The 27,600-nt window shown below is 50.4% G+C and overlaps 6 protein-coding genes across 6 annotated transcripts; 3 read left to right on the forward strand and 3 right to left on the reverse strand.

Annotated features, from left to right (window-relative positions):
* Positions 1 to 1,464: 1,464 nt before the first annotated feature.
* Positions 1,465 to 3,486, forward strand: TGAM01_v200616 (hypothetical protein; the record flags this gene model as incomplete). Its single annotated transcript, XM_018808225.1, has 3 exons — positions 1,465 to 1,536; positions 1,645 to 1,794; positions 1,870 to 3,486. The coding sequence occupies 3 exons, from the start codon at positions 1,465 to 1,467 to the stop codon at positions 3,484 to 3,486; spliced, it is 1,839 nt and encodes a 612-aa protein (XP_018658625.1).
* A 1,184-nt stretch (positions 3,487 to 4,670) lies between these two features.
* Positions 4,671 to 10,417, reverse strand: TGAM01_v200617 (hypothetical protein; the record flags this gene model as incomplete). Its single annotated transcript, XM_024548590.1, has 11 exons — positions 4,671 to 5,298; positions 5,353 to 5,656; positions 5,716 to 7,111; positions 7,217 to 7,387; positions 7,448 to 7,615; positions 7,705 to 7,847; positions 7,962 to 8,208; positions 8,690 to 8,889; positions 8,985 to 9,930; positions 10,012 to 10,321; positions 10,374 to 10,417. 11 exons carry the CDS (start codon positions 10,415 to 10,417, stop codon positions 4,671 to 4,673), a joined length of 4,557 nt encoding a protein of 1,518 aa, XP_024406601.1.
* A 780-nt stretch (positions 10,418 to 11,197) lies between these two features.
* Positions 11,198 to 12,064, forward strand: TGAM01_v200619 (ATPase; the record flags this gene model as incomplete). Its single annotated transcript, XM_018808228.1, has 1 exon — positions 11,198 to 12,064. The coding sequence occupies one exon, from the start codon at positions 11,198 to 11,200 to the stop codon at positions 12,062 to 12,064; it is 867 nt and encodes a 288-aa protein (XP_018658628.1).
* Positions 12,065 to 12,525: 461 nt separating this feature from the next.
* Positions 12,526 to 15,061, reverse strand: TGAM01_v200618 (hypothetical protein; the record flags this gene model as incomplete). The annotated part of the gene is made up of 6 exons (XM_024548591.1): positions 12,526 to 13,496; positions 13,762 to 14,020; positions 14,072 to 14,242; positions 14,302 to 14,425; positions 14,499 to 14,946; positions 15,007 to 15,061. The coding sequence occupies 6 exons, from the start codon at positions 15,059 to 15,061 to the stop codon at positions 12,526 to 12,528; spliced, it is 2,028 nt and encodes a 675-aa protein (XP_024406602.1).
* A 3,571-nt stretch (positions 15,062 to 18,632) lies between these two features.
* TGAM01_v200620 (hypothetical protein) lies at positions 18,633 to 20,396 on the forward strand (the record flags this gene model as incomplete). The annotated part of the gene is made up of 3 exons (XM_018809082.1): positions 18,633 to 20,058; positions 20,149 to 20,280; positions 20,341 to 20,396. 3 exons carry the CDS (start codon positions 18,633 to 18,635, stop codon positions 20,394 to 20,396), a joined length of 1,614 nt encoding a protein of 537 aa, XP_018657749.1.
* Positions 20,397 to 21,073: 677 nt separating this feature from the next.
* TGAM01_v200621 (hypothetical protein) lies at positions 21,074 to 25,825 on the reverse strand (the record flags this gene model as incomplete). Its single annotated transcript, XM_018809080.2, has 1 exon — positions 21,074 to 25,825. One exon carries the CDS (start codon positions 25,823 to 25,825, stop codon positions 21,074 to 21,076), a length of 4,752 nt encoding a protein of 1,583 aa, XP_018657747.2.
* Between the last annotated feature and the right edge of the window lie 1,775 nt (positions 25,826 to 27,600).

Genomic DNA, 27,600 nt, shown 5'->3' on the forward strand with positions numbered 1-27,600 from the left:
ATCTGGTGCGCTTTAGCAGGCACATGGAAGGATCTGATGCTTCTACTGGGTTGCTGGGCTGTAACGGCGGCTCTTGTCTGTGCCTATAGCGCTGGGTACTGACCAATATCTTAGGTAATGCCATTGATTGATATGGGATGGGGTTCTGCTTCAAAATGAATTGGCAGCAACATTCCATTACTTGTGCTACTACTAACATGAAGGCTTACAGAAATTGTCTACAAAGAGTCAAGTACCTTGCATTTCCGCTATTGCAATATACTACTAGTAGCACTCTAGGGCCTCCGTCCATCTCGTACCAGCGTTTGACTACTTTATACACTTTCGATTAATTTTTCTTTCATCCTCTCTTCGTGCCCCCAAAGCCTCGCTACCTGCTCCCCAAGAGATTCCGGGCGGTGGGGATGCAATTTATCAGGAACCCTTGGAAAAGCCCAGGGAGGCGGCGTGGCCCACACGCTGTTCTTTAGGGGACAGCATGGGCCTTAGTGCGCCGGCGAGCTCCATGTACTGGGACGCCTCTGCGGCCATGACGAGACATGCCTCGAGGCCGGCTTTAGCGCTGATTGGGACGGCGGCCCACTCATTCTGGAAGTATCCTGCATCGCAGACCTCGCGCCAGGTACATGGAAGCGGTGCCTCGGATTTGACTTCGATTGCGCCTCCCCAGCGCTGGGGCCGGTGGCGGCCCTCCGTCGCAGCAGCAGAGGGCACAAGGTATAGCGAGGTATAGCGCTCAGCCAGCGTCTTCTAGCGACTGGGTACCTGCCGACGAGGGCCGTCCGGGGCCCTGTGCTTTTCCATCACTTGCAATTCTTTAGGTATCAAATACTGCTGGCAGCTTGAGCACGTCTGCTGCCCCCCCCCGCCGGCGGCGCCTGAAGACCGGATCGTCATCTATAAACTCGGGTTTGGCAGCTAAAACCTCGTCCCCAGCCGCATCCACCATCTCCGGACAGAACTAGCCCGGGCCCTCACTTGCTAAATTACTGCCCGTTGCTAGTATTTCAGCTCGCGCTTCCTCCTTCTCCATGGCTCCATCTCGGTGAATCCCTCATTTCGCCGTTTCTTCTCTTCCTTCAAGTTCTTTGTTGCTTTGCTGTGATACCCCGTTGCCATCTCTCGACCCACCAGAGACTCGCTGCTATTGCCTTGCTGAGCCTCCCTCTGTGCGGACATTCAGACGAGGTTAAAAAAAAAAAGAGGAGACGACAAGATAGGAGGCCATTCCCATTGTCGAGTTCTTACAGGCCACAGGCTCTGCTCTGCTCTTACACCCGAGAAGCGCAAACCCTCTCGACTACGCATATGAACTCAGTCGATAGAGGCGATTTTCGTCTTTGCTTTTTCTTCCTCAGCATGTGCTTTTAACCCCAGCGACTGACAGTCCCGTTTCCCTTTCTCCCGGTCTGTTTGCGACTGCAGCTGCGGCTTTCAGGAGCAGCAGCCTCACAACCGCTCACCATGGATTGCCTTGACGGTTATCTCCTTGTTCCTCCCGACCGAAACCACATTCTCGCGAAAGCGCAATGGAAGGTATGTTTGTTTGCTTGCTGTCTCGTTTGGCCTGATAACAGTTTGTGGCTCATTACTCGCCTTCTTTTCTGCTTGGATCCTGTCTAAGCTAACTTGCACTCCTTGCAGTCCCGATACGTCTTCGTTGGCAGACGGACTACCATCAACAAGCAGAAAGACCGACAGAGCGGTAACGGCGTGTGGCCTTCCAGCTCTGGCCCCAAGCCCCTCGTCAAGACGTATACCGATGAATACTGCATCTCCGTCTTCAAGTCCAAAGTAAGCGCGGATACGCTGGCTGCTGCGATTCTTGACAACCTATACAGCAACATCTAACACTTTTCTCTCTCTCAGGAAGATGCGGAACCCTCTTACCAGTGGCCTACGAGCTGCGTTCTCGACTGCCAAGTCCAAATGGTCGCCTATCGCAAACAAGGGCCTATCCAACCCACGCTTGTTGTCACCATATCCGATAAGGAGCGGAAACGCCGCTCTAGTCGATCTGTGGGCTTGATGGCAAGCAAGGAAGCTGGTACTAGTACTCTGTGGTTCCGGACACCACCGGATGATCATCACAACAGCCTTCACGAGTGGGCTCAGTTTATCCTGGATAAGAAGAATCCTCCAGCCTCAGATGGAAGTAGCACGCCGGTGTTTTCGAGCCCCTTCAGCCCCAGGAGCCGTGAGACGGAATACTTTCCCAGACCTGATAGCGGAAATCAAGGGAGTCGCCCGGATGCGAGGCCTCTACAGCACAAGAGCTCCAGCGCTACGTATTCGACGGGACCTCGCGAGCGGCCTGCCACATTCAGCTCAGATTCGCCGAGCCTGCGATCCAAACGAAGCGATCTTTCTTCGCCCTCTAGCGTCAGCCAGCACCCGATCCAGAAGTCATTTGCGGTTCCAGGCCAAATCTACACTGGACCGATGCATAACGATGCGGGGTTGCCTTCGATCAGAGACTCGATTTACCAGGGAGAGCTGATCGAGGGATGGACGCAGGCCCAGGGGCGCTCCTCGACTTTGAGTTCACCTACGCGTGGCCCTGAAACGCTGGGCTCACCAATGGAGGCGTTCATGGGGTTTGACGTCAGCGCACCGCCTGCCCCTGGAGAGACGATCCTGGACAGGGCCTTTCAGATGGGGCATATTCCATGGGCTGACACAAGCGTCCCCGGTCAGGAGAACTTCAATTCTATTGCTCGATTCGATGCTCTCATGCGTGAAGTAGACGATAAGCGGAAACAGAGAGAGGCTGCCCAGCGCCTGGAACGAGCGGCCGTACGCAACACCTACAATCCTCAAGCAGGGCAACATCTCGACTATAACGAAGAGTTCGACTCCGATGACAACGCGCACTCGGCGGATGAGCAAGAGGGCGACTATGATAGGAGCCCGATTATCTCCCCTTCGGCTCAGCGAGCATTGGCCTTTATCGCAGATCGACGCGGCGAGTCGCCAAGAGAACGTGGATCACGACGTCCCACCATCTCCAGGGCTCACTTGAGCTTCCATGTCGATACGATGGCCTCGGCATCAACATCGCAATCCCCGCCCTCACGGCCTCACACAGCTCATGCCAAAAGTCGCCTCAATCCCACGCAGAGGACCCAGAGCACGCCGCACCTGAATCCAATCTCTGCAGGCAGGGTGACTGATGATAATGCTTCACGGAGCGGAGACTCGGATCACCGCCGATCTGGCGCGAGCTCCAAAAGGTTGAGTTTCTCTGAGTTCACCAGAAGGCTCTCGAGCACCAGCAGCTTACTGGTAGTCCAGACCAACAGCAGCGGAGATAGCCGCCGAGGAAGTGTTGGCGCAGAGCCGCTTCCCTCCAGCGTACGGCGGCCCAACATGAGCCATAGGGATACCGTTCCCCCGCCCAGAAGCCAAGAATGGCAGACCCAAGATCGACGCTGCCCGTGGCGCAACAGCGTTGTCGGCGTTGGCCCCGAGGGCGGATTTCTTTAAACTGCCGTTACGCCTAGTTTTACTGCCCTCCTGTGCTATACATCTTGGCTGCCTCTATTCACGTTATGATTCTTTGCCGACTAATACACATCACCAACGACCTTCACTCATCAGCGTTTTGTTTTTCATGTGAAACTGAGTGGCACAATTCCTAGAAGAGGAACCCAATCCAAGGAGCAAGATTTCGAAATGCAGGCATACCTGGCTCACGTCGCCTGGGCGAGATTTCTCCTGTTTTACTCTTACTTTTATTAATATCGCCTCTACATAACGACGACATACATCATTTTTACTATTAGCATCACTACGCACTACGCACGACGCATTACGACGAGGACTGTTTAGCCTTAGCATGACTCCGGCGCTGGTTTTATCCTGGGAAGAGTGTACGATTCTTATCTTCATCCCCTATTCTCACTCTTCCCTTCTCTTTTCTCTTTTCTCTTTTCTCTCCTCATCCATCGGAGAGGCGGCCCCCATTTCTTGTTTAAAAGATCTTACGGTGTTTATTAGATATTCTCACAATTTTCTTTCTTTTCTTCTTCTTCCTATTTAGTTTGTTCTGCGCCCCGGCGTGGGAGAAGGAGGGGGTAAAAACGTATTTAAAGTGACCATGATGGGTAAGCATATAGTCTTTTCAAGTACATGGTTTTTTTTTTTTTTTGACTTCACGAAATGAGACGCAAAGAGATTACGCAGTGACTGATGAGGTAGTCTCTGTACGTTGTTGAATACTTTTGATAGATAATTGTCCTTGAAAGAAGAAATACAATCATATCAATCAATCACTGCCGTGTAATATACTTCATCTGCTCATCACATGGCCTTTATTCTTCTGACGTTTCCACAATTTCTTGTTCCTTTATCGCGTCAAACATATGTCGGGCGCGGATATCAATTACTAACTACTAGACTACATACCTATGTAATGGATTTCAGTGTATCTATCTACCTTTCTCTCATTTTGGCCTCTCGTTATTTTATGTCGCTTATCAACTTTCCGTGCCTCCCCCTTGACAGCCTACCGCTTCAATCCCCATGTCCCCGTTCTCGATATGGCCTTGTTCTTCTTTCTGTTTCTTTTTTTTTTTTTTTTTCATAAATGGTCATGATTTTTTCACCAATAGTAGAACAACACTGTTCTTTTCTTCTTGGCATACTTGTTCTTCTAAATTGTCGAATTTTTATCGAATGTACTGAGCAATGGCTTGCTGCAGCTCGGGCGTAAGACGCTGCGAGATGAAGCCCTCAATGGCACCGCCATGTCTCTGGTTAGCCCCAACCATGTACTGCTTGACCCAGGTAGTCACATCCTGCACCTCGGGGAAGTCATCCCGCGCAGCAAGCTTGCACGTGTTGAGGGCCGTGAATGTCAATCCAAATCCAATATCATCAGGAGAGTTTTCAGTAACGATTTCGTCTCCGACGCCAGCGGCAACGCTGGGAGGGTGTGCCAGCAGAGTGAGGAGAATCCTGCAGGTGTTTCCCCAGCCCTTGGCGAACTTGGTAGCGAACACTTGAGAATCGCATAGCGTTTTGGTCAGAGAGACCACAGCAGCCTTTCGATCAACGGGTCTTGCCAGTTTGTCTGTTTCCTGCAGGATAAATGGAGGATAAACTTGGGCAAAGACTTTCTCGTCTACTTTGTCGGCATGCTTGACAAAGTAATCTGCTCCGTAGCCAGCTTCCAGCTTCCCTCCAACGAGATGAAAGAATCGAACGAAGCGGATCTTGAAAGAATCAGCTGGGGATCCTTGTAGCTTTGTGAAAAGCAGCCTGAGAATGGTGTCAAAGTACGGGTCAAGAGCCGATCTGGGAAAAAAAATTAGTATTGCAGCATGGAAGAGTCGTTTACGATCAACTCACGGCTCAAAAGAGTTGACAATAGCCTCAAGAATGTCAAATGCATGGAGCTCTGACTTCTTTCCGCTGAGTAGTCGTTGAAAAATTCCAAGAACAGCCTCAGTCTGATTCTCAGTAACAATCTCCTTGGCTACTCTGGGAATAAGCGCGGCCAACAAGCGTGTGCAGGCTGGGATGTTGCCCCTGGTTTCCCACAAAGGAGGCTGCAGTAGAGGACCAAGTAGTGCCTTGTAATTGTCAGAGACGGAATCCACAGGGCTGGACTCAAGGAGCTGCGCCAGGATCTGGAAGACGTATGGAATAAATTCTACCGATATACCGTTAGTTCTGGAAAATTTAGAGTCGTCAAAGATGAAGAAAACCTACCCGTAACATCGTCAACCAGGATTTGATGTGCTGGTTCCCATAGTTTCTGATTAATTGCAGCGGCATGCGTCGCGGCACAGTATCGTACCAGAGCGCCGAGAGCCTCAAAGTGATAGTAGTAAAAGCGAGGGTTGCTAGGGTTAGACTTCATCACATTTGTAATGAGAATAAGGTGTGTCAGGATAGTATCGAGCCAGGGGCCCGCTCCGTCCTTGATGACAATGAGAATTCTCATCACGCATCGCATCAAGAATTCGTTTTCCTGCAACTTGGGAGCGCTAGTCTCCCTTTCTATCAGCTTGAAAAGATGAGTGAGCAGATCCTTTGCGAACGGCTCAATGTCTGCGCGGGGGAACATTGCATTGCCCGCATCGTCTGTCAGAAACAGCACGCGCTCCACGGCAATGGCCGCGTAGGTATATACAACATAGTTGGACGAGTTGAGGTTCTGAATCAACGGACCAATCGCCACTTTCCACTGCTCCTTGGACAGCTGACTGCGGAATGTGTAGAGAAATTTAATTGCGTCAACTTTAGAGATTGGCTCAATTCCCTCTCCATTCACCAGGTCAGATGCAATATGCTGCTCGAAGAAGTCGACAACGTTGACAAGTGGGTTGACGGTCTTGACGCCTTGAGCCTGTGTGACGGCACCCTTGGCGGCAATCGAAATGAACAGGTAGACGGCAGTGTCTTTAGACTTCCAATCGGATTTTCCTTGGGTGAGGTAGTGGTTGATGTATCTCGAGACAGAGCCAGTAACGGGGGCCTCAAATTTCTCTTGCAGACTGCGGAGGAAGTCGGTGGCTGATCTGCGTCGAGAGCCCGTATCAGAGCCCTCCAAGTCTCGGCGAATATACTCAATCGGCTCATCCTCAAACAGTTCGATATCAGAGTCTCGCAGGCTAACATTGGGCAGAATAACCTTTTCAATAATCTGGGTGAGGACTTCTTCGTTGTTGAAGAGCTCGGAATGCTCTCGAGTCGCCGCAACTGCCGCCAAGAAGTGCAGTGACTTGCTGACAAGAGTGTCGTACTTTGTCTCTGAGCCAATGGATGACACCAGGTTCCAGGTGCTTGTGATGAATGGCTTGCAGTATTGAGAGAAATCTGCGTCATATTTGAAGGTATAGAGCTCAAGGAAGTCGCAAATGTCGGCCTTGGCGGTGTCGACAACGCTGACTTCATCGTCGTCGTCGGTATTCAGGATGGCATTGGAGTAGTTCAGATACTTGTGAAGCAGCTCGGAGATGCTGGAGAGGTTGTCTTCGAAAACAGGAGGCAGGTCGTGGCAAGACATGTCGAACATAATTTTCAGCTGCAAGCTTAGAACCTCAAACCAGCCTTGAAGAGCCGCCTTGTCTTGCGCATTCTCGGTGATTTTACTGTCGGTAGTCTATGGGAATTCACATGAGCTGATATTAGCCTCAGGTCTTGGAAGAGAGATGATACAACCGGAAAAGGGAAAGAAAGAAACAAGGTGGGCCAAAACTGCTCTTACCGCTAACAACTGGAAGAATGGAGCGCCAAATGTGTTGATGACATGGTTGATTTCGGTATACAGGGCGGTCGTTGCCATGAGCGGCCTCCATCGAACGAAGATGGAATGAGCTACCTCCAGCACACCAATGTTCGCCTTGGGATCGGTGGCGGAGAAACGGCTGACAAGGTCCTGTTTACCATGTCATCAGTACATGTAAGGTCTTTCGAGGTCACATTGGAAGATAGCTACCTGGGTTAGAGTATCCCATCGCTCCCAAAAGTCTGAGTCGGCTATAATGCTGACAGCCTCACCCAGCTGGCTCTGAATGTTGGCAGGAGAAGCGATCATCAGCCCGATGAGGCGCTCTTTAATTGTCTGGACCTCGTCCTGAGGGATCTTGTAGTTTCCATCGGCGTCCTGCACGTAGAATTCTTAGCATCTCGAAGGTCCTGTCTCGGAGATGAGGTTCGCGTAGGTCGCGTCGGTGGCGTGGCATCGTTACTTACCACATAGTTGTTTCGGATGAAGTTCTTGAAGGCCAAAGCAGCGCCTAGCCGAGTGTTGATGGGCAGAGAGTCGTTGCTAACAATCGTGAGCAGCGTCAGTGAGTACTGAGGCTTGGCCGCCTCCTGCTTGAGAGCAGCCTCGGCTAGAGTAAATCGACGCTCGTCAGTCTATGGCGAACTCTACAGACGCGTTTCGCGCCCTCCTTGTGCTTCGCGTTTGCATCCAAGGCGGGGCAATGACGAGAAGCGCAACATACCTGTGCGGTGCTGAGCAGGATCCAGAGTTGCCTGCAGCAGCTGTGCAATGTGGCCAACGTCGGCCGCCATCGTGAGTTCTGTTCGCGTCGGATACCGGGCGTGGATGGGTGCGCTATGTTGACGAGACACAGGCGGAGAGAGGGCTTGAAGGCGTATGTACAATGTGGTGTTTGTGTTGGCGGTAGGTATGTTTGGTTCGCGTCGACTTTTTTTGGAGGTTGCCTCGTCGCTGCTGGGAGCAAGGCTCTAGTGGGGTTGGAGCTTTGTCACGGCCCTGTTGGCTCTGGGACGGCGGGGGCGGCTGCGGCTGTGGGCATGGATCAGGCCGCTGAAGCTCTTTTGACGCTGTAAATGAGGTTGTAATCCATGCTGGAAAAGGATTGCTATCGGAATTACCTGTGGGTTTATATTATTTTATTCGGTTTTTTTTTTTCTTTTCTTTTCCCTTTTCATCTATTCGAACTTGTCAAAACCATTTAAAGCTCTAATATACTGCTTTAGGCGAAGATGAGCAGTACATGTATACATCATCAGCTCTTGGCGATGAGCTAACAACTACTAGGACAAGACTTGTATGTTCACTTGACAAACTGTGCTCTATTTGAATTATCTATGCCATACATATCTCTTTGTAGCTTTATTAACATTTCTTCTATATCGAGATATACAGAAATACATCTCGTGAGTCTTTAATTCATCGCATACTTCATCTTGACGCAATCTTTACCCTCGTCACTTCCAAGGTTTCCGTATCCATCAACACAAACTCCTTCGTTTTCGAAAATGACGGCACAGCAATAAGGCGCACACTTTGGCCGTCAGGGCCGTGAATGACCTTGGTTGCAAACTCGGGTTGGCAGCCAACAAAGTAGACGTGGGGGCAGGTCTTGAGGACGAAAGGGTCGTCTTCTTGGAATGGATAACTCCCTAATAACAATTTCGTCAGTATTTGACCAGTGCTATGAAAAAAAAAAGAGCAGGGGCATAGAATGGATTTCGAGGAGAAGAGAGGGAAAACATACATAATGTATCGGGTGCGGTGGGAGCGCAGCACCTCCATCTGCACATGGCCTCCATCATGCCTAGTCGGTCGTCGCTCTCCACATACTTGAACACATCGTCCACGTTTTGGCCACCCGTGCCCAATATCCTCCACCCTTCTACCTCTGCTTCCCATGGATTCGTCACGGGGTCGAACCACCCAGGCTGTGATGCTGCTTTTGTACCAAGTTCCGCCGCATAGGCTCGTGAAAGGGGAAACATGGCGCTGTGAACGGGTTGCTGAGGATAGCTTGCGTTGGCGGGATCCTGAGCACCGGGGAGGAGGGTGACAGGGATGGAAGGTAGCAGCTCCGAGACAAACTGATCAAAGAGCTGGGATGGCACGGGGTTGTAAGCGCTGGCATCGTAGCCGTATTTCTTCTGCACCGCCTTCTTTTCATCTTCATCTTCGCCGCCTTCGTCGTCGTCCTTCTCTTTGATGGTGGAAATAGAATTACCAGCGATAATGAGCCTACTGATTTGTGAAAGATTGGTCTGCTCGTCGGGGCCGAGTGCCTCTCCAAGCAGATACTCCAACAAAAGATCCAGCTCAAGATCATATGACGCGTCGGTACCGGAAAAGGACAACCCCGATACGATGGCAATCTTCTTGCCACCGCTCTGTGAAGGGCTATCCGTCATTTCTGTATCCTCGCCTTCGGATTTGCCGCTCGCGGTAGGTGGTTTGGAGAGGGCCCAGCGCTCTGGCTGAGGAGCCAAGTCGGGAACTTTCAGATCAATGACCTCGAACTCGCCGTTTGTATTCTCGGTGCCCATAACAGCAATGATGCAACCGGTGACAAGTGGGATGTTATTGAGCACGTCGCCGACTAAGCGCACACGGCCTGAGTCGTCTTCCAGCATGATCTGATCGGAGCCGTCGTCGGAGTAGTACTTTTGCGAGGAGATGGGCGCAGATAGCCAACGCTAGCAATTTGGCAATTTCACAGTGAGTATTATCCATAGCGAGTATAGGCTTATGCTAGCCAAAGAGAAGAATATACTCACATCCTTGGACACATCCTCAAGGATGTTGGGCTTCAGCCGCATGTCCATGTAAACCGTTCCCGCAACCCAGCACAACTCGCCCTGCCGAACATCAAGCACTCGTTCAACCCTCGTCGCTCGCTCGCCGCCAATCTCTGTGCCTTCCCATGCCTTTGCAGCCACCTTTTCTACCGCGGGCTTGATCTTGGTGAGCCGCAAGAAGTACATGTCGCCAAATTGCTGCTTGTAGGATCGCTGCTTCTCCAAGGCGAAGGAATGAAGCGGTTTGTATGCTGACTCTGCTCGGATGGGCGCCTTCTGGGAGAGATCCCTTGCATCAGCGTTAGAATGGAAGCAGACGGGCTGAGGGGATCAGGACATACGCAGGCGTCTGCAAGAGACTAGAGACATCTTCGAGCTTGACCATGGCGGCGGCTGTCAGCAGCTACGGCCGAAGCTTTCGAGGTGTGTGTAATTATTTTTCAAATTTGATGCTCAGTTGGGCCGTCTTCGTGCTTCTTTGAGTACGTATTATGTGGGTTGGTCGTGCATTGATTGTTCGAACTGTTAACATCCAGGTGTCATCGTGAACATGCTCCAGGTAGAGCACTTTAGCTCAAATGGTGGTGGTGGAAGCTCGACGCGCCTTTGCCTGCACGCACTTTTTTGCGCTGCCCCGCGTCGGACACGCGAGGTCACACACCAAGTAGCTGCCCTGTGCCTCGGTGACCATTCCCACCAAAGGAGCGACCAAAGCCGGACTAGGGGTACATGAATGTACTTTTAGCTGTCTCATCCATTAAAGTAGTCCGCTATATGCTCTATTTGGCCGCTAAACCAGCGTCTTAAAGGCCTAGACCCCTGCTGTCTATTTACTGCTCTCAGCGGCGGGTTCCGGGCTGACCTCTTTAATTCGGGCATCAACTGAATGCTGTACGGAGTAACGGAGCGCTCCGTAAAGGACAAAACCCCTCCCCCACCATGCACCGATGAGGAGAGCGATCCCACCGCAAGAAGCCGAGAACAGACGGCCAAGCTGGCGCTAGAAAACTTCGCCAGTGGGGTTTGCGATTACTGAGCCTGATTTCGATGTTTATAGGTATATGAAGCGGTAGCAAATCGGACTCACTCTTCTCTCTTTGTTACTCCTACATACACACATATCGTACACTTCATTCATTTCAGAACCACCCGCAAAACCGCCAACATGTCGACTCAGCAGCAGAAACCACCTCAAATCGTGACCAAGAGTCTCTCCTACACCTTTCCAGACTTTTCCACGGGCGTTCAGAACATCACTCTTGATCTGCCTCCGCGCTCACGAACGCTTCTGATTGGTGCCAACGGTGCCGGCAAGACGACTCTTTTGCGTCTTCTGGCTGGAAAACGCCTGGCCCCGGGAGATGCCATTTCCATCTGTGGCGTCGATCCCTTCAAAGACGGCCTCGAAGGCGTCACGTATCTCGGTCTCGAGTGGGTGCTCAACCCTATTGTGCGCAACGACATTGGCGTCGTGGAGCTGCTTCGGTCTGTTGGCGGTGATGCTTACCCCGAGCGCCGTGACGAGCTGGTTGACATGCTTGATATCGACATCAACTGGCGTATGCACGCCGTGTCCGATGGTGAGCGTCGCCGAGTCCAGCTGGCAATGGGTCTTTTGCGTCCTTGGACCGTGCTCTTCTTGGATGAGATCACTGTTGATCTTGATGTTCTGACTCGTTATGAGTTCCTTGCCTGGCTGAAGCGTGAGACGGAGAACCGAGAGTGCACAATCGTCTATGCTACTCACATCTTGGATAATCTGGCTGGTTGGCCTACCCATCTCGTCCACATGCATCTCGGCACTGTCAAGGAGTGGGACACGGCAGAAAACATGCTGCACGCCGTTGATTCAAGCGTTGGGGCCACTGGCAATAGCCGTCTCGGAGAGTTGGTCATGGGCTGGTTGAGAGACGACCTAAAGGAGAGAGGACCGAGAAGCCAAGTCAACCGTGCTCCTGAAGGCAAGACTTATGGCTTTGGTGCCATCAAGATTGGAGGATATGGCGATGAGTCCAAGCAAAGGGAGAACTAAGAAAAAAATAGTGCCTCAAGCACGAGTCGAGTTTTCCCGAATCCACGGAGAGCACGTATTCTTTGGGGATGATGCCTTCAACGGTTTCTCAGACGATACGTGAGGTGGATCTTTTCTTTGTTGTCATAAACGGGTCGATGAGCACAGCATTCAACGGTGCATGGCGTTGCTATTTGGCGGAGAGGCAGGCCTCAACTCTGCCTTCACAGCCGGATTTCAGTTTCATTCTGTTTTCAACATTTTGGGATAGGATAGCTGATGGATAAACAGCATTTCTTTTTTGTTTTCCCCTTTTTCTTCAATGTCTTTTCATTTTTGTTCCTTTTGATGATACCCTGAATTTCAACCGATGGGATAAAGGCAGCTGGTCTGTTTCAACTAGGCCTAACCAATATATCAATATATAGTCACCACAAAAAGGCGCAATATCTTTTCGTTCTCCCTAGCTTCTTCGTCTTCATTTATATGGACATTTTTGCTCGTGCTCGTGGTGTTGCATCCATTGAGTTCTTCAGCACTGTCATTGTGTTTTTCAACAGCTCGGCGATGCCACCAAGGCTCTTTTCCGCAAGTGATCTCAATACTTCGATGCGATAGTCTTGCCATGAAAGCTGTACACCTCCCGCGACAGCCAATTTCGAAAGACTGTTTTGTGTCACAGGCCCGGCGTGTCTTGTCCTTATGGCGTTATCGCTGCTTCCTATGGCGGCGTCCTCAAGATCTCGCACCGAGCGAATGCTCTGAAAACAGAGTACAGGCGAATATGACAACGTAAGAAGTGAAGGCAAAGAGAACGCCTTGTCCACTGAAGAGACATATGCCGTGAGGTTGGCCACGGTACGCCGTGGCATCAGGCAGCCATGAGAGTTGGTATCTGCATCGCTAAAAGCCCTGCTTCGCCAGAAGCAGTTACAGATATCCATAAGATACCCGTTATAGAGATTCACGTAGGCTCGGTCATAAGAGAGCGCATCGATTCGATTAGAGCCATCATTTCTTGCCTTTGTTGACATGGCCATTTCGAAGCCTTTTTTGTAGCAGGCCAAGATGCCACATAGGCGAGACATGGTCGCCACTGAACTGCTGAACAAGAACGTATAAATCAGCTCGGATGGTGGCAGTTCAATCCGTATATAGTATTTGAGAGAATCGTCATTGACGAGGTGAATCGCCTGTTCATAGAACTCGATGATGGCGATATTCACCGACTCTGTGGGAGAGGTTTGTAGAAGAGTGAGACTGAGTCGCCCGGTATGGCGTATCAACGCCGTGATGCTCGTATTTGCATGGGCTGGAACTGGATCGCTCGATTGTAATATGGCAGTCCAGTGACGGAGTATGTTGGTACATAGACGTAGAATTTCCTCCTGGGAGCCTGGCGTATTATCCAAGATAGCCAGCTCTAGTGGTTGCAAGATGTGTTTATACAATTCTAGATGGAGGAATTAGTTTATATGCATTGATAGCTAGAAAAAATACTTTCAAGAGGAACGGATACTTGCCTTGGAACTCCACAAGAGGAGTGAACGACAGAATCTGTAGAATGGAGCCATGCTGACCAGACCCATTCCACTGTTGGAAAAAAGTAGCAAAAAAGCTAAGAACAACGGGAGGTACGGACTGTCATCATGTATCAGCACCGGCCTTGAAGATAGACAGACGGTATGTAAGCCTGCGAGAGCTCTAACCTACTTTACTTTGCACCACAAATTCTTTTACGACATCCAAAACTTCCCAGAGCACGGCTTCGTCAGCATCGCCATCAATGACATTTTGCAGAACCGAGTTGAGCCAGTTCGCTACCCGTTGGTAAGCCTCTGCGTTTGGACGCAGAAGCAGCAGCTTTTGCAACAAGGGATCCGCGAGGACGGCCACAAGTTGGTTGGGTAGCTCTATCCTGTCAATATTCTGTACAAAGCCTGTGATGTTCTCGACTTCTTCCAAAGTGACAGAATTCTGAAATCATGTTAGTATACGAATATACATTGGAGGTCATGGCCATATTACCTCTGTGGCATGAGACGTGTGGACGGCTGGTACAACTCTGTTTCCTCGGCCTCGACCAGTGGGGCGATTAACCCGGAAGCCGTCAAGAATAGCTTGTGAATTCTTCTCTGCTTGCAGGGCATAAGCCTCTTGTACTTCCTGAAGCCTTTCTTTCCACGATATGTCCGGATGCTGAGGCAGTATTGATTAGTTCGGGTCAACTTGAATCTGTGCTATCGTCATGAACCAACCTTGAAGGCTGAGGCCCTGCCTCGAACTAGCTCTCCCAAGATGATTTCAGGATAATAGTCTTTGTAGACTCTAAGAAGGCCGATTAAGTAAGGATCATTGGCAGTCTGCCGTGATAAGTTCAAGCTTTAAAAAGAAATCTGGTCAGTCTTTCGAGCTTTCCTAATGCATGGCCCTATCCTCCTGATGAGATACTCACAGAGCTTGGATCCTAAAGGGTCTAACATGCTTTCTTCGTGTGATGAGTGCAAGTAAATGGCAGAGATTGGGTCGAATCGCTGCCGTATTGAGCAAATTGAAGAGAACACTGTAGGCTTGAGCGAACACGGCTGGGGTTTCCAGCACGTGGTGAATCATGATGAGCCATTTCAAAAGTGCTACCTGGATACTGAGCGAAGGTTTAAGTGCTCCATGGCCAAGAGCCCCAATAACACGAATGGCAACATCGCGGGATACTCTGGAGACAGGATACAGATTTCTAACTATGGCATTTCGACTAGCCTGATCAAGGTGGCTGGGTGCAACAACCAGATCAATAAGCTGATCAAGTGCTTCCGGCAGTAAGCCATTTTCGTAGGCCAAAGAGGTCAGGCTTGCCACTGTAGGCCTGATATCTCCCATTCGGGACTTGGCTGGTAACTTGGAAGCTAACAGAGTAGGTACGGTAAGTAAATGCTACACCAAAGGAGGCATACTGGTCCACTCACCCGCAGCCACATCGCGAATGAGTGCGTCAATCTCCTTGGCTGCAGAAGACGACATATCCTTGTCATTCAATGGTAAAAAAAAAGAATAAAAGAAAAAAAAAACAGGAGAAGTGAGCACTATGGCTGGTGGCGGTAGGCGAATGCAAGAAGCCAATTTGGTTCAAAACACGTTGTGGCGCGTCAGTCACCAAAGCGAATCAGAAAACAAGGCGGCGTTGCTGCCAATTTGTCACTGTGGGGAGACTTCCATGAATAATGCAACAAGAATAAGAAAGGACGCCACGTTTTGATTTGGCCCGCTGTCCGGCGTCTTGTTGAGCTGTGCCCCGCGAAGTTGGCGATATCGTGGACTGGACGAATTTCTTGTTTGAGCGCCTGTGGAGAAGCTGTCTAGCGCGTGCAGCTCTGCGCCGGCCAAGGCATTGGACTGCGACTTGGATGCACCTGAATAGGAGAGCAGGAATAGCAACTGTGCTGTGCTGTGTGTGTGTGGATTAGATGCGGCGTGTGTACGTGCAGAGGGTTGATCGAGGCCTGGACGGGCTAATTGGACCGATATGGAGCGTGAAGCGGCGAGCTGCCTTGCGTCGAGCTAGCGGCAGCATTGCATGTCGGTCGTGTCACAGTACGTCGCACTGTATGTATCTGCAAAAGAAGCATTTACCCCAGCACCAAAATCGGAACCATCTCGAGGCAATTCGCACAGTGCCGCATCGATGTGAAGCCCAACTACCTCTTTCATGCAGCTTGCACTCCGGCTTCAGTCCCGAGGCGTCATGGCGGGATACGGGCTATGCGAGGCGTGAGAGATGTGGTCAAGATCGTCTCTGCTTAATTTTAACCGCTGTACGAATATGCAGGAAGTGGCCATTTCGGTCTATCGTGAGCCTCGTGGGCCTCGTTGATCGCGACGTGGCAGGCATTAGTGCTGCGATATCATTGGACTACTGCAGGTACAGCTTTTGCATTTCAGGTCTCGTGGTAGGGCCCAGTGCCCATCAAACAGGACTTATACGCCTGTATTAGTAACTACCGCCCCTGCCTGCTATATGTGTCCAAGTATACAATATTTGGCTGGGCAACTTGGGTGCCAGCGTCGGCTTTTGGGGGAGCCGCTCCGTATAGTTGGGTAGTCTCAGCCTGTGATTGCCTGGGAGATAAAGCAATGGTTTGACGGAGAGTACTTCGGAGGCTGCGTATTAGTAACATTATCGTTAATCCGTAATAAGCCCCTTCAACTTACAAAGAGAGGCTGAAGATGCATACAAGTAGCAAATATCAGCTAGCAAATATAGATAGGTATGTACTAGCAAACAGATACGGGAATTGACTAGCTCATTTTATTACTCTCTTTGGCAAATGGTGCTTATCAAGGACAGTCATAGTGCCTTCACTTTCCGAATTCAACTCCTCGTGAAGCAAAGTCTCCTCCACATGATGCCTGTATAAGAGAAGAATCTTGAGATTGTCTCGTCTACCCTAAACTACTACCTAGATGGTGTTGGATCCTGCCCAATATCTACCAAATTGCTACCAAGCAGCCATCAAGCTCCGTTATTTTGCTAAATTTCGCGTGATGGCGGCGGTATTTACGTGAAAATCCACTTGATTTTTCGTTCTTGATAACCTTTGATTGGTGAACCTTGCCTGTTGCTTGGAAACCCTCTCCCAGAAGGCACCCCCTGCACGCCTGCCCTGTTTCCTCCCCTGCCGCTCTCTTCCCTACCTGCTAAAAAAAAAAAAAAAAAAAAAAAAAAAAAATTCAGATTCTCTCCAAACCGCTAAGCCGATGGGTTCCCCGCTTCATCTCTCTTTGTTCTTTGTTCCTATTACCACGATGCTCTTTGTCCCGCCACTGTACACTTCGCCCGGCATAGACGCATCATCAAGCCTTGGCTGCTACAAGCGGCACTACTCGCCGATCCTCGAAGCTCCCGCCGCCCTTCCCGGCACCGGCCCCATCATTCCGGCATATTCAACCAGCGCTAGGCCGAATACATACCCGCCAATGCGCTCTCTACGACTCAGTCTTGTACACATACGAGCAAATAACTATGCATCGCATTGCATGGTGCAGCTTAAAATTGGTCCATTACTTGGACACTGCACCTATCGAAGGCATTTATTGCTAAGTGGCCAGTGTATGCCCAATGCAATATGGGCCTCGTCCGATTGGACCGGTGATCAGCATACAAGAGCCCCTTGCGTCTTTGCCTGCTTGCCGGATTGTCTCTTATTGGCAACCGTATTGCAAGTGGGTGAAGCCACCCGAAACGTGAGATATTCTTTGTTATACACGTTGTTACACTGCATGAAAACCACTTTGGCGGCGAGACAGCAAAAGGGCGACGGGTATTTCATGGCAATTGGGCAGTTTCTCCGGCCTACATGTACACAAGCTCTATCCAAGTGGATGCTGCGTCTTTGGCAGTGAATGGCTTCCCAAAATAACCCTGGCTCATGCTCTCTATCGTTTCAAATCACTCTTGGGCATCAGTCGTACTTACACTGCACCTTGGGTACCTACATAGGTGCTTCGTATCTTTGACAACTAGCCACCAGCTTCACAAAACAACAATGTGCTGGCTCAACCACGTTTAGGCTAGGGTACAACTTGTTTGGTGCGGTGGAATTCTGGCAAACTCTCAAATAAGTGCTCTCGGTGGGTTACTGAGCCAAGTGGTTCCCTGCTCCCTGGCTGTGTTTGCTTTTGGGCATCCTTATGGCCCTTGTGTCCTCCTTATTTTATTGTCTGCTTCCATTTATTGGCCGAATTTTACGATGCAGCGCCTGCCTTTGCCACTTTTGGCACGAGCTTTCTCCCTCTGTTCCTATTCTAATAGCTCGACTTGATTTATGCTAGGGTCAGAGCCAATAAAGCAAGATTTATAAAAGTTGAGGGATTTCGCACAGTGACAGCCGCGTCTCAGCCCCATCTCGTCTAATGGACGCAATTTGCCAAATCCTTTGGTTACTGGTGGACCAAATGTGCAAGTTTTGCCACATCTTATGTTGAGCGTGTTTGAGTTTGGGTTGTATTCATGGTCAATCCCACAAAACCCCCACGCGGAGTTGATCCCTACCTTTCCTCCCCCTAGCCTCCCCTTGTGAGAATTATTTGTATCCATCGAATAGTCGTGGTCTCTTGTCCAGCCCAACCGTTGGATACTAGGCAAAGTTAGGGCTATCCCTACTCCATGTACTTATAAGGCATACTGAGCTATTTGGCATTATGGCGCCTGGCGGTCCGAGCCTTGTTCTTATCCATTGCAGCGCCTGCTGTACGAAGAGGAGCTTTTGCCATGAAATATCAATCGACGTGTTTTCTTTCTATTATTCCTCCAATTGATTTCACACAAGTATCGTCTGTCACATAATCTGGAACCCCGGAAGCAAGTATTGGGGAGCCGTCAGAGTGCTGTTACATCTCAAGAACGCTGGCCTCCTGGCCAATTCTTGTTCGTTCCATAGCCTAAATTGTGGCACCAGTTGATGAAGTCGCTGTACAACCCAAGAGTTCTACTTACTCGGCCCGTGTGACGCCTATAAGCCATCTTCGGAAGGCCTGTAGCATCCGCAAAGCTTGAGATTCCCGTATTCCCAGCCGACTGGTTATAGGAGCCATCATGTCCACTAGACCATTCTGGCCTGGCGGAAATACGCCCAGCTTATACCCCTCCGAAACTTCAGAGAGGCCTGCTGCCACAGTTCTTTGGGATTATCAGAATTGCATCCCACTCCTTCGAACTCCCAGCTGGGACAGACCTGTCACTCTTATAACCCCTGTCGTGGTGCCCCCGGCTGGTAATGATCCCGCTGATAATCGGGATCCTTTTGAGATATTCGGCCAGTCGCTTTCTAGTCGAGATATTCCCATACGGCATGTTCCATACACCAAAAACCAGTGTATTACTGGTGTCCATGTGGCATTCATCAGAAGAGCAGAGGTCGTTATCTTTGTGATTACTCATTTAGACGGCCCTGGGTTCCCGCTCCAGCTGGGATGTGCTGAGCTTGTGGCACAGATATGCGAATCACGACCTCTCATAATCCTTGCTTGCTGTCCTGTTGCCGGCCACAACATTCCTAATGCCTATTTTCGGACGCTGGTACATGTCGCTGGATATGCCAACCCTGAGCTACTGATTGCAGCCAATTTGTTTCTTGATGGCGGGGCGGGCTTGACAGCGCCATACGCGAACATGTCTGTACAGAACCAAGTATTGGATACCGAATCTGCATGGCCAGTACGGCCCTGGGTCGGAGAACGAGATCTATTGGAAACATGCGCGCTCTGGCAAGAATGCCTTCCTTACCCATTCCATCTCAACCCAGCGACTCTAGAGTCTCTCTTGAAGAGAGATGGCTACGCATTGCACTACGTTGTGCGAGATCCGGTTAATGGATCCTTGGTCGGATTTTGTGCGGCATATGCTACTTTCGCAGACAGCTTCGATGTTGCTCTGGTGGGCTCTATTGCCGCCGTCATTGTGCACACCGCCTATAGAGGACGAGGAATTGGCTCAGCACTCTATAAGGCCGCCATGAGCCGGCTCCAGAGAGTTCGAGGTGTGCGAAGATTGCACCTGGGGTCGACATTTCCTCGACTGCTCTGCGGCGTGCCGGCCGAGATGGATTATGTGGACCAGTGGTTTGAGAGAAAAGGTTGGCCTGTCAGCACGCAAGGGCACGAAGGCCAGGGTGGCCTTGTCGCAGACTGGATTCTTCGGTTCACAGACTTACCAAGCATGACAGTTTATTCCACTGGCCTGGGATTCAGGCAGTGCGTCGATTCCGATGCCGAGCAAGTGCTGAGTATCGAGCATCGCCAGCCTGCGACAAGTACTCACAGCCATGGCTGGTATGATTTGTATGCGCAGACATTGAGACAAGGGTATATAGGCGATGTTATTGTTGCATATGAGAACGATACAATAGTGGCTACTGCTATTATATACACGCCTGGCGAACAGAGTCCCGCGGCAGTTGATATACCCTGGCCGGCAACATTGAGCAGCAGTATTGGTGGAGCAACTTGCATATGCATCAAAGGTGAGTTTTAAGCTTCCCCCCTGATCCTTTCTTGACATCGATACGCTTCCTTTGACAACTTTATTTCGTAACTAATGATTGGCGGGTTAGATGCCAATAATTCACGAGAGATAATTCTCACTGAACTCATATTTGCTTGCTCTCGTGCGCTGAGCCAACGGGGCATGACAGGCATGTTCCTGGACGCAGTGTCTGCCGGACAGCGAGAGATCATTCCACTAGGTAAGCCTTCCGTAATGCTGGGCAATGATGACTTTAGTATTCTGACTTGGACTGCCACAGGTTTTCAAAAGTGGATGCAGTACAAGGATGTATGGAGAGAGATGTCGACTACTTAGTTGCAACTGGGGTGATTGACTACGTATTGCTATGGAGCTATATTGAGCGGATTGATGGTGTGGCTATGAAAAGAATCTCCTTTGTATGTCGTTGTCTCGAAGAAAAGTAAAGGTAGTTGGGTTTGTTGACCCACGTCTAACGTCTAAATATCAGATTGAGGCAATGTTTGTGTGAAAGTGAGCGTATAGATATATGATGCAATTAAGTTACTAATTAGGCATATGACTGCACAGGATGGAAGAAATTACTCGGGATGACAAACGTCTTTGTAAATTGGTATAAGTACTTGTACCTATATATATAGATAGAGTAGAAAAAGACAGCAAATGACTTTCGATCAAAAGCAACACAAAGACCAACGTAGAGAAAACAAATTTGACGTTGAGGAAACAAACTTTTGGACCCAGATAGATTTCCACCCTCCTAATAGTGTTAACGCCCACCGCTTCCCAAATCAGAGTTCTTTTATCTCTGATATCAAATCGATCGTCATCGTAAAAAAAAGGATAAGTGAGAAAAAAATACATGACGGCTCGCGCCTTGCAACAGACTGTGTGGCCCAGTCCAAATCGCTCTTTTTTCCTTTCCATTTTTTTCCTATCATGTGAATAATTTTTTTTGTATCCCAAAAAAATTAGTATTAGAAAAACATTCAACTGTACAATGTACAATCCCTTCATGCCCATTTCGAAAAGTCAACTGATTCAACGAGCGAGTCAATCCCATTTACCGTTCCAACTTCAGTGTCGTTGGTCTGGGCTGTTGATAATATTGACGAGCGATGGGATGTCTGCTCGCTAGTGTTGGTGAAGAAAGTGGCCACGCTTGTCCTCCGCAGGCTGTTGAAGCTATCTCGCACGCTGCTGCCACCTTGTTGAGCGGCATCTTGGAACGGCTGCAGAGGCTGCGGCTGGATAGGCATTGAATTGGCGAGGAGCGTCGGCGGTGAAGTTGAGGACACAGAGCCGGGCTTTGGCCCGTGTTTCTCCCGCAGCCGCTTGATTTCTCGAAGACGACCAGTCCATGAGCTGATATGCTCGCCTTCCTCCCTGTTATGCCACACGTGGGAGAAAACAGATGCATTCATGGCAAGGAGCCGGATGAAGGCCGGGAGAGCCTTCAAAGACACCATTTTAGTGTCGGATGCTGGCGAGATTGATGGAAAACCAGGCTTGCTCATCACTTGCACCGTGTAGAATTTCTTCTGCTCTGGATTCACCTCCCTAGCGGCCAGGAATGAAGCTGGAGACGCTGGCGTAATGACAATATTGACAAAGTTGAACTGGCTGGGGAAAGTGTCGAATTTGAAGGGAAGCCCAGAGTCGTTGAAGATGATATTGACAAAGTCATTACCAATGTGCCGCTTTTTCGCCACGCACAGCGAATCCCGTTCAAGATTTGTTGGCATTTGCGTCGTGACATGGAAGACAATCTCAGTGACCCTGTCTCTCCAGCAGAATGTATACTGCCCATCGGTATCGAATTCGCGATCCAAGCCCTGGGTATTGAAGTTTGCACCTTTAAGTTTAGTCAAGGTCCCAAGACCGTTGAGAAATTCTAGGTAGTCGTCGCTCCCAGATACGTTTGCCAGTATCTCGGCTTCTTCAGTCTGGCCTTCACCCATGTAGATAACACCGACCTTGTGGCCATCCAGACTAGAAAGGCGATCAAAGACTCTAAGGGTTCTTTGAGTGACATCGTCGTCTGGTAAGGGGATGGGTCTCGCGGAGTCGTGCGATTGCGGAATTGGAGACATAAGTTGCACCAACAAGTGGCTGGGCATGATTGAGTTGGACGTAGGCTGGCCTTCTCTAGTGATGTCGACATGATTCTCTATTTGATGAGGAGGGGGAGGTCGGTACGACTCGCGGACAGTGTATGCCGACGTGCCTGACGGTTGTCTCTTAATGATCTGAGCCCACCCAGACGCTGTGGCCTGCTTGACGGTCACAATACTGTTTCCAATTAACCACCGTTTGACTGCAATGCTGCCAAAACGATCTTCGGTGAAGTAAGGATCTTCTGCCGACTCATCAACATCTGCAAACGTGACCCTTTGCATAAAGTCGATCGACGTGACGGCGTGATCATCCATGGCATGTACAGGGCCATCCGTATCTGCAAATAGTTTCTTGGCGATCCAGCCGACTTGGTTGACACGGTCGGGTAACTTGAGCGCCAAAAACCAGAACAGGATAACATGATAAGCCAAGGCGTGAACATATTGTGGAAGGTCGTCTGAGAGAGCGGGCTGCGACGAATCTGACGCCGCTGAGATTGAACCACCAGACATTCCAGATATTTGTAGCTCGCCTACATGGCTGTTGCGTTGCTGAATCTGCTTCTTTTCTCTAGCATAATCCAGGTATCGGAAGCAAATCGCAAAGACGACTCTATACTCGTCTTCTCTGAAGTTGACGTATACATTGTGTAACCGACTGAGGCAGGCAAGAAATTCCAAAATGTGTACTGACACAAACGGTTGCGTGATGATAGCAGCCATCTGGTTCAGCATCTGGAGCAACGACCTGCTTGTTGAAAGTGGCAGCTCGTGACAGCATATCGACAGGGCGTGAATGCAACACTTGGCGCTCCTCTCCCAGGTAGAAATGCCATGGACAAACACCTTGACGATATCGTCTTCATCCGTCTTCTTAAAATGCTCATGGTAGCTGAGGATCATAGTTAGACTGTGATACAGGCAAATCGCTATATCGGCTCGGCGCAGGCCCAGGGCATTGGGGGGCTCTTGGAAACCGTTCAGCCGGATCTGATCGCATACCATTTGGCGAAGTTCCTGTATCTCCTTTATAGCATCTCTAAATATTGCGTGATTGCTCAGCTGCGATGGCAGATGCACCAAGACAAAGCTGTATATCTCCCAATCGCATCCTTTGAGCATATTCAAGACCGTGCTCAGCCAAGCCGATAGACTGAGAGCACAGGGCTGATACTCTGTCCTTTCAGCTGCGTGCTCTTCTTCTTTCGTCTCGTCTTCGACGTGAATATGGGATCTGAGAATTGGGCTATTCAAGGATGGGGCGGCTTCGGGCAATGCGTCTAGGTCTGGATACTTCCACATTTGACTCTGCCTGCTTCCAGTCTGACCTTGGCTAGAAGATACACCGCGGACTCCGCGAGATGACATGGTCGCTTCAGTTCTTGACAGACGAGCCATATTTGTCAATTCCTCGGCTTGCTTTTTGGCTAGCGAACTCTCTGTGCGAAGCAGAACAGTGGCAGTAGACATTGCTTCCACGCTGTTGTTGGTGATGAAAATTCGATTCGCCCAGTCAGCGCGGAGCCTGAAAAGGAGTTTCATGGCTGTCAGCCGAGCATCTATCTCGCAATGATCTAGCGCTGCAATGCTGACTAGTACATTGAATAGCTTCTGGCTTTTATCGTTGTGGAAATTCATAAGCCGCATAAACATACGGACATATCCCCTCGTGACAACATTTGATGGCGACTGTTCTACTGGTGATCTCGTGTGCTCGGCAGTCCCTGATGAACTTGGCCGTACTAGAGGCGATGTAGGCGATGCAATGGGTGACTTTAGTCGATTGCTGATCACAATTGCTCGCAATGCATTAATAACAAAGTCAAAGAGGTCTATATCGCATGAAACAACCACCGAGGTCATAAACGATATGACAGCGTCCAAGACCAAGACGTCTGCTTCTTCGGCAATATTTTCGAGTATGCTGTTGGCAAGGCGAGGAATAAAGTTCTGTTCGTCTCCGTCGCCAACCAAGTCAACAAGGTCGTACGCATCCATCATAGCTTGCAGAGCTCGTAGCCGCGTATCCGACGAGCGGGTCCGATTATTGAAAAAGCCGTCAAGTACAAGAGCTAAATTGGCTTCCCATTGCAGATCTGAAGGAGAGCAGCACCTGAATTCTTGAAAGTAGTCAAGAACAGTACACGCCGCGTTGTCGGGAAGAAGTTGATGCACACTGGCGAAGAACTTGATGACCGTTTGCCTCGGCACAGAATCACCCGATTTCTGTTTCGCCACAAAGTCAAGCCGAGCGATAAGTAGTTGTATTTCCTCACAGACGAGGCTATCCATGGACTCATCCCTTGGCCGGTCACCTGCCGCCGGATCGGTGGTTTCTTGGATCCTGCGATAGCATTCCGCTGCCGTGTCCAGCAGAGGAGACCAATCCTCCTCGAGGATTAAGCGGTGCAATTGCCCATTCTCGTCGCTGAATAAAGAGTTGATGAGGAGAAGGATGGCATAGTAGATTCTTGGCGATGATGAGATTTTGAGGGTATTGGATAAGCCATCGGCCAGAAGAGCGTATGGAACAGGAGGATATCCGCTTTGCTTAGTCTTGGACAGTAGCCTCCGCAGGACAGCAAGTGCACTTCTAAAGTCTCGCCCCATGTCTTTGCTGCTGACTTCATTGGCCGATGGGTTGCGCAGAACATCGAGCAGAATACGGACCGTCGCCTGGCCATTGTGCGAAAGGCAGAGATTCGACAGGGTATTCCAGGACTCGTCATTGAGGTTCTGAACAAGGCAGAAGATGGAGCTGAGGACTTGGATCGCGCTCTTGAGTTTGCTGCTGGGCACAGAACCAAAAGTTACAATGGCATCAATGACGGATATACAGGAACGCAAATCCTCTTCAACACTAGTACTCATGCAAATTTCGAGCAGACAATCAATTAGGTCCGATATCGACTTTTCATCGGCGGGGTTGAAGTTGAACTTGATGACATCCAGAATGAAGGCAAAAAGCTGCGCGAAATTCTGGTCTTCGCCAGTTGCAGCAGCTTTGTTCTTGGAGCTCCTTTGCCCGCGCGCGGCCTGGGAGGCTCTTCGCGCGGTACGGGCAGCATTATATGCATCCTGAAGCCACTTTGTGAGGAGGGGGAGCAGTTCATAGTCAAATCCAGCCAATATTCTACCGCGGTTAGTCAAGTCTACCAGCGCGGCAAGCTGCAGATGGAAATCATCGGGATTCGCCGGGGCGGCCACGGTCTGGAAATACTCTTTTCGCTCTAAATCTGTCGAAGAAGAGTGCTTGACACATTCCGTCAGCAGCTCCCAGCCGGCCTGCCGCATCGCATTTGGCTTGTTTGGTTCAATCATATCCTTGGCGGCGTACCAAATCTCGAGGACGGGGTTGAGTGGGTACCCGCTTATGGCGAATTTAAGGGTGTTGGCAGCCGATATGCGCTCGGATGGACTGCCATGCTTCAAAAGCTCGAACGCATCCATATGGTTTGCGGATAGGCCACGAGAGCTTATTGGTACGGCATTACTGAAGTCGGTTCTGGGGAGCGCCGCCGTCGACGACGAGAGCGGCGGCGGAGACTTGGTCGACTTTGAGCCGGTCAGGCCACGGAAGACGCTGGCGATGCCGCTGGGGCGTATGGAATCCGGCGACGAAACATCCTCTCCAGGCTGTGGGGACATGTGCTCGTCTTAGAAGGTCTGAGGCTTGGCTGCGAAGAGGGACTATGCTAGCGTGTAAGCACATGAGGAACTTGACTCAGTCGAACAAGGCCATGCAAGCGGGGGATTGGAGGGACATGAAGTAGTCGTGTAGCTTGGATATCTGACTGCTGCAAAGAGTGCTTGCCAGAGCTCGCAGGTACACAACGCTGGCGGGTTGCGCAACCGGAGCAGGCTATGATGGGAGTACGGCAGGCCAAAACAAAAGAATCAACCACTCACTCCTCGAGGACCATGTATCCTAGACAGGACATCAAGGTTCCTGCAGGTATATAAAGCCAGAAAGACCGTGGTGGCAGCAGCACGTGCGCGGAAAGAGTACGTTCGCAAGCAGACAGAGCTGTAGAGTCGGTGGTACAGCGTAGAAACAATGGGCAGGCAGATTGGTTTCGCAGCGAGGAAGGGAGAATGTCGAGGTTAGACGGTACGCCAAGAGGAGTCGCTATTCAGCTGAGGTCAAGGACGCCGGGCTGGGTCATCGGTCGGAACGGCGAGTTGGAACTGGAGTCGAGGGCAATGCCGAGCTGCAGCGCATCTGTAGAATGTTGTGATATGGGCGAGCCAGCAGAAAAGGGTATACAAAAGTTTTTTTTTCTTCCCTTCCCTTGAGGTGCAGGACGGCGAAAGCTATTGGCGTAGGGCAGGTCGTGCAGGATGCAGGATGACGGAGAGCAGCAGGCCTTTTCATTTGCTCAGGAGGCCTTAGGTAAGGGCCCTTGGCGCCCTCGAGCTCGCCCCAGCAGCTTTTGCTGCCAGCGACAGCCTGGGCACGGACCTCGGCCTAGCAGGTACATGCACCTGGACCGCGCCAGCTGCACATCACTGATCGCTGGCTCTGCCTTGTGGGCGGCGAAAACGCCCTAACGGCGCCCCAATGCCTCCCAACCCGCCACTAGACAGCGGTCCCGCCCGCCACGCCTGCGGGCAGCCACCTGATTGCAGTCTGGTGCCAAAGGGCTGAAGCGCAGCATTATCGCTATTAGCGCACACCTCAGGCTACTAGCACTTTCAAACGCGGCCTAGAGCCACCTGTCAATGACGGCGATAAATTCAGGCTTTGGTAATGGGAAATAAGGTGCCTACAAGGTCATGAGAGACTTGCTCAGATACCTCTGCGAGGGTCTGTGCACCGCTATTGGGTACTACTAATAGTAGTACCCCTTCAAACTACCTCGAGGTACAAACATCTTCTGAGGATGATATGCACCACGGCGGCAGTGTATCGTTGCCTGAGATAGACCTGACGGGGGTGCTGATGCTTAGATTCAGCGGCAGCTACCCGCGATGCCGATACATGTATTCAGCTGACGCCTCTGCCTCTCGACCAGCCATCTGGGAAGCGAGAGGAGCTCCACTGTCAAGGAATACGATGAAAGGAGACTTTCGTTTCGCGTGCTGTGCTTATTGGTGAAAACGCTCCCTCTCCTTTCTTTTCTATACCTAGGCATTGTTACATGTATATCATGGTTATATCCCCTTATCAGTCACAGCATCTGTCTGGGTGTCTCTGAAGGAGCTTGTGCACTGGAAGATTCGAGACAGTTCTCCACACTGTGCTGTGGCATGGGTCGCAAAGGATGTACGACCCTGGATGCTCGTTGGCATGAATTTTCTCGCCGCGTATGGCATCGGCCATGTCATTGTATCATCAAACAATACGATGGTAGCAACGCCGGCCACTGGTGCCTGCGTCTACCTAGCACTACTACCTACTCATTAAGAGTTATTGTAGCAAA

The sequence above is a fragment of the Trichoderma gamsii genome, assembly GCF_001481775.2.
Source record: "Trichoderma gamsii strain T6085 chromosome Unknown Scaffold_2.2, whole genome shotgun sequence".
NCBI classification, from domain to species: Eukaryota; Fungi; Ascomycota; class Sordariomycetes; order Hypocreales; family Hypocreaceae; genus Trichoderma; species Trichoderma gamsii.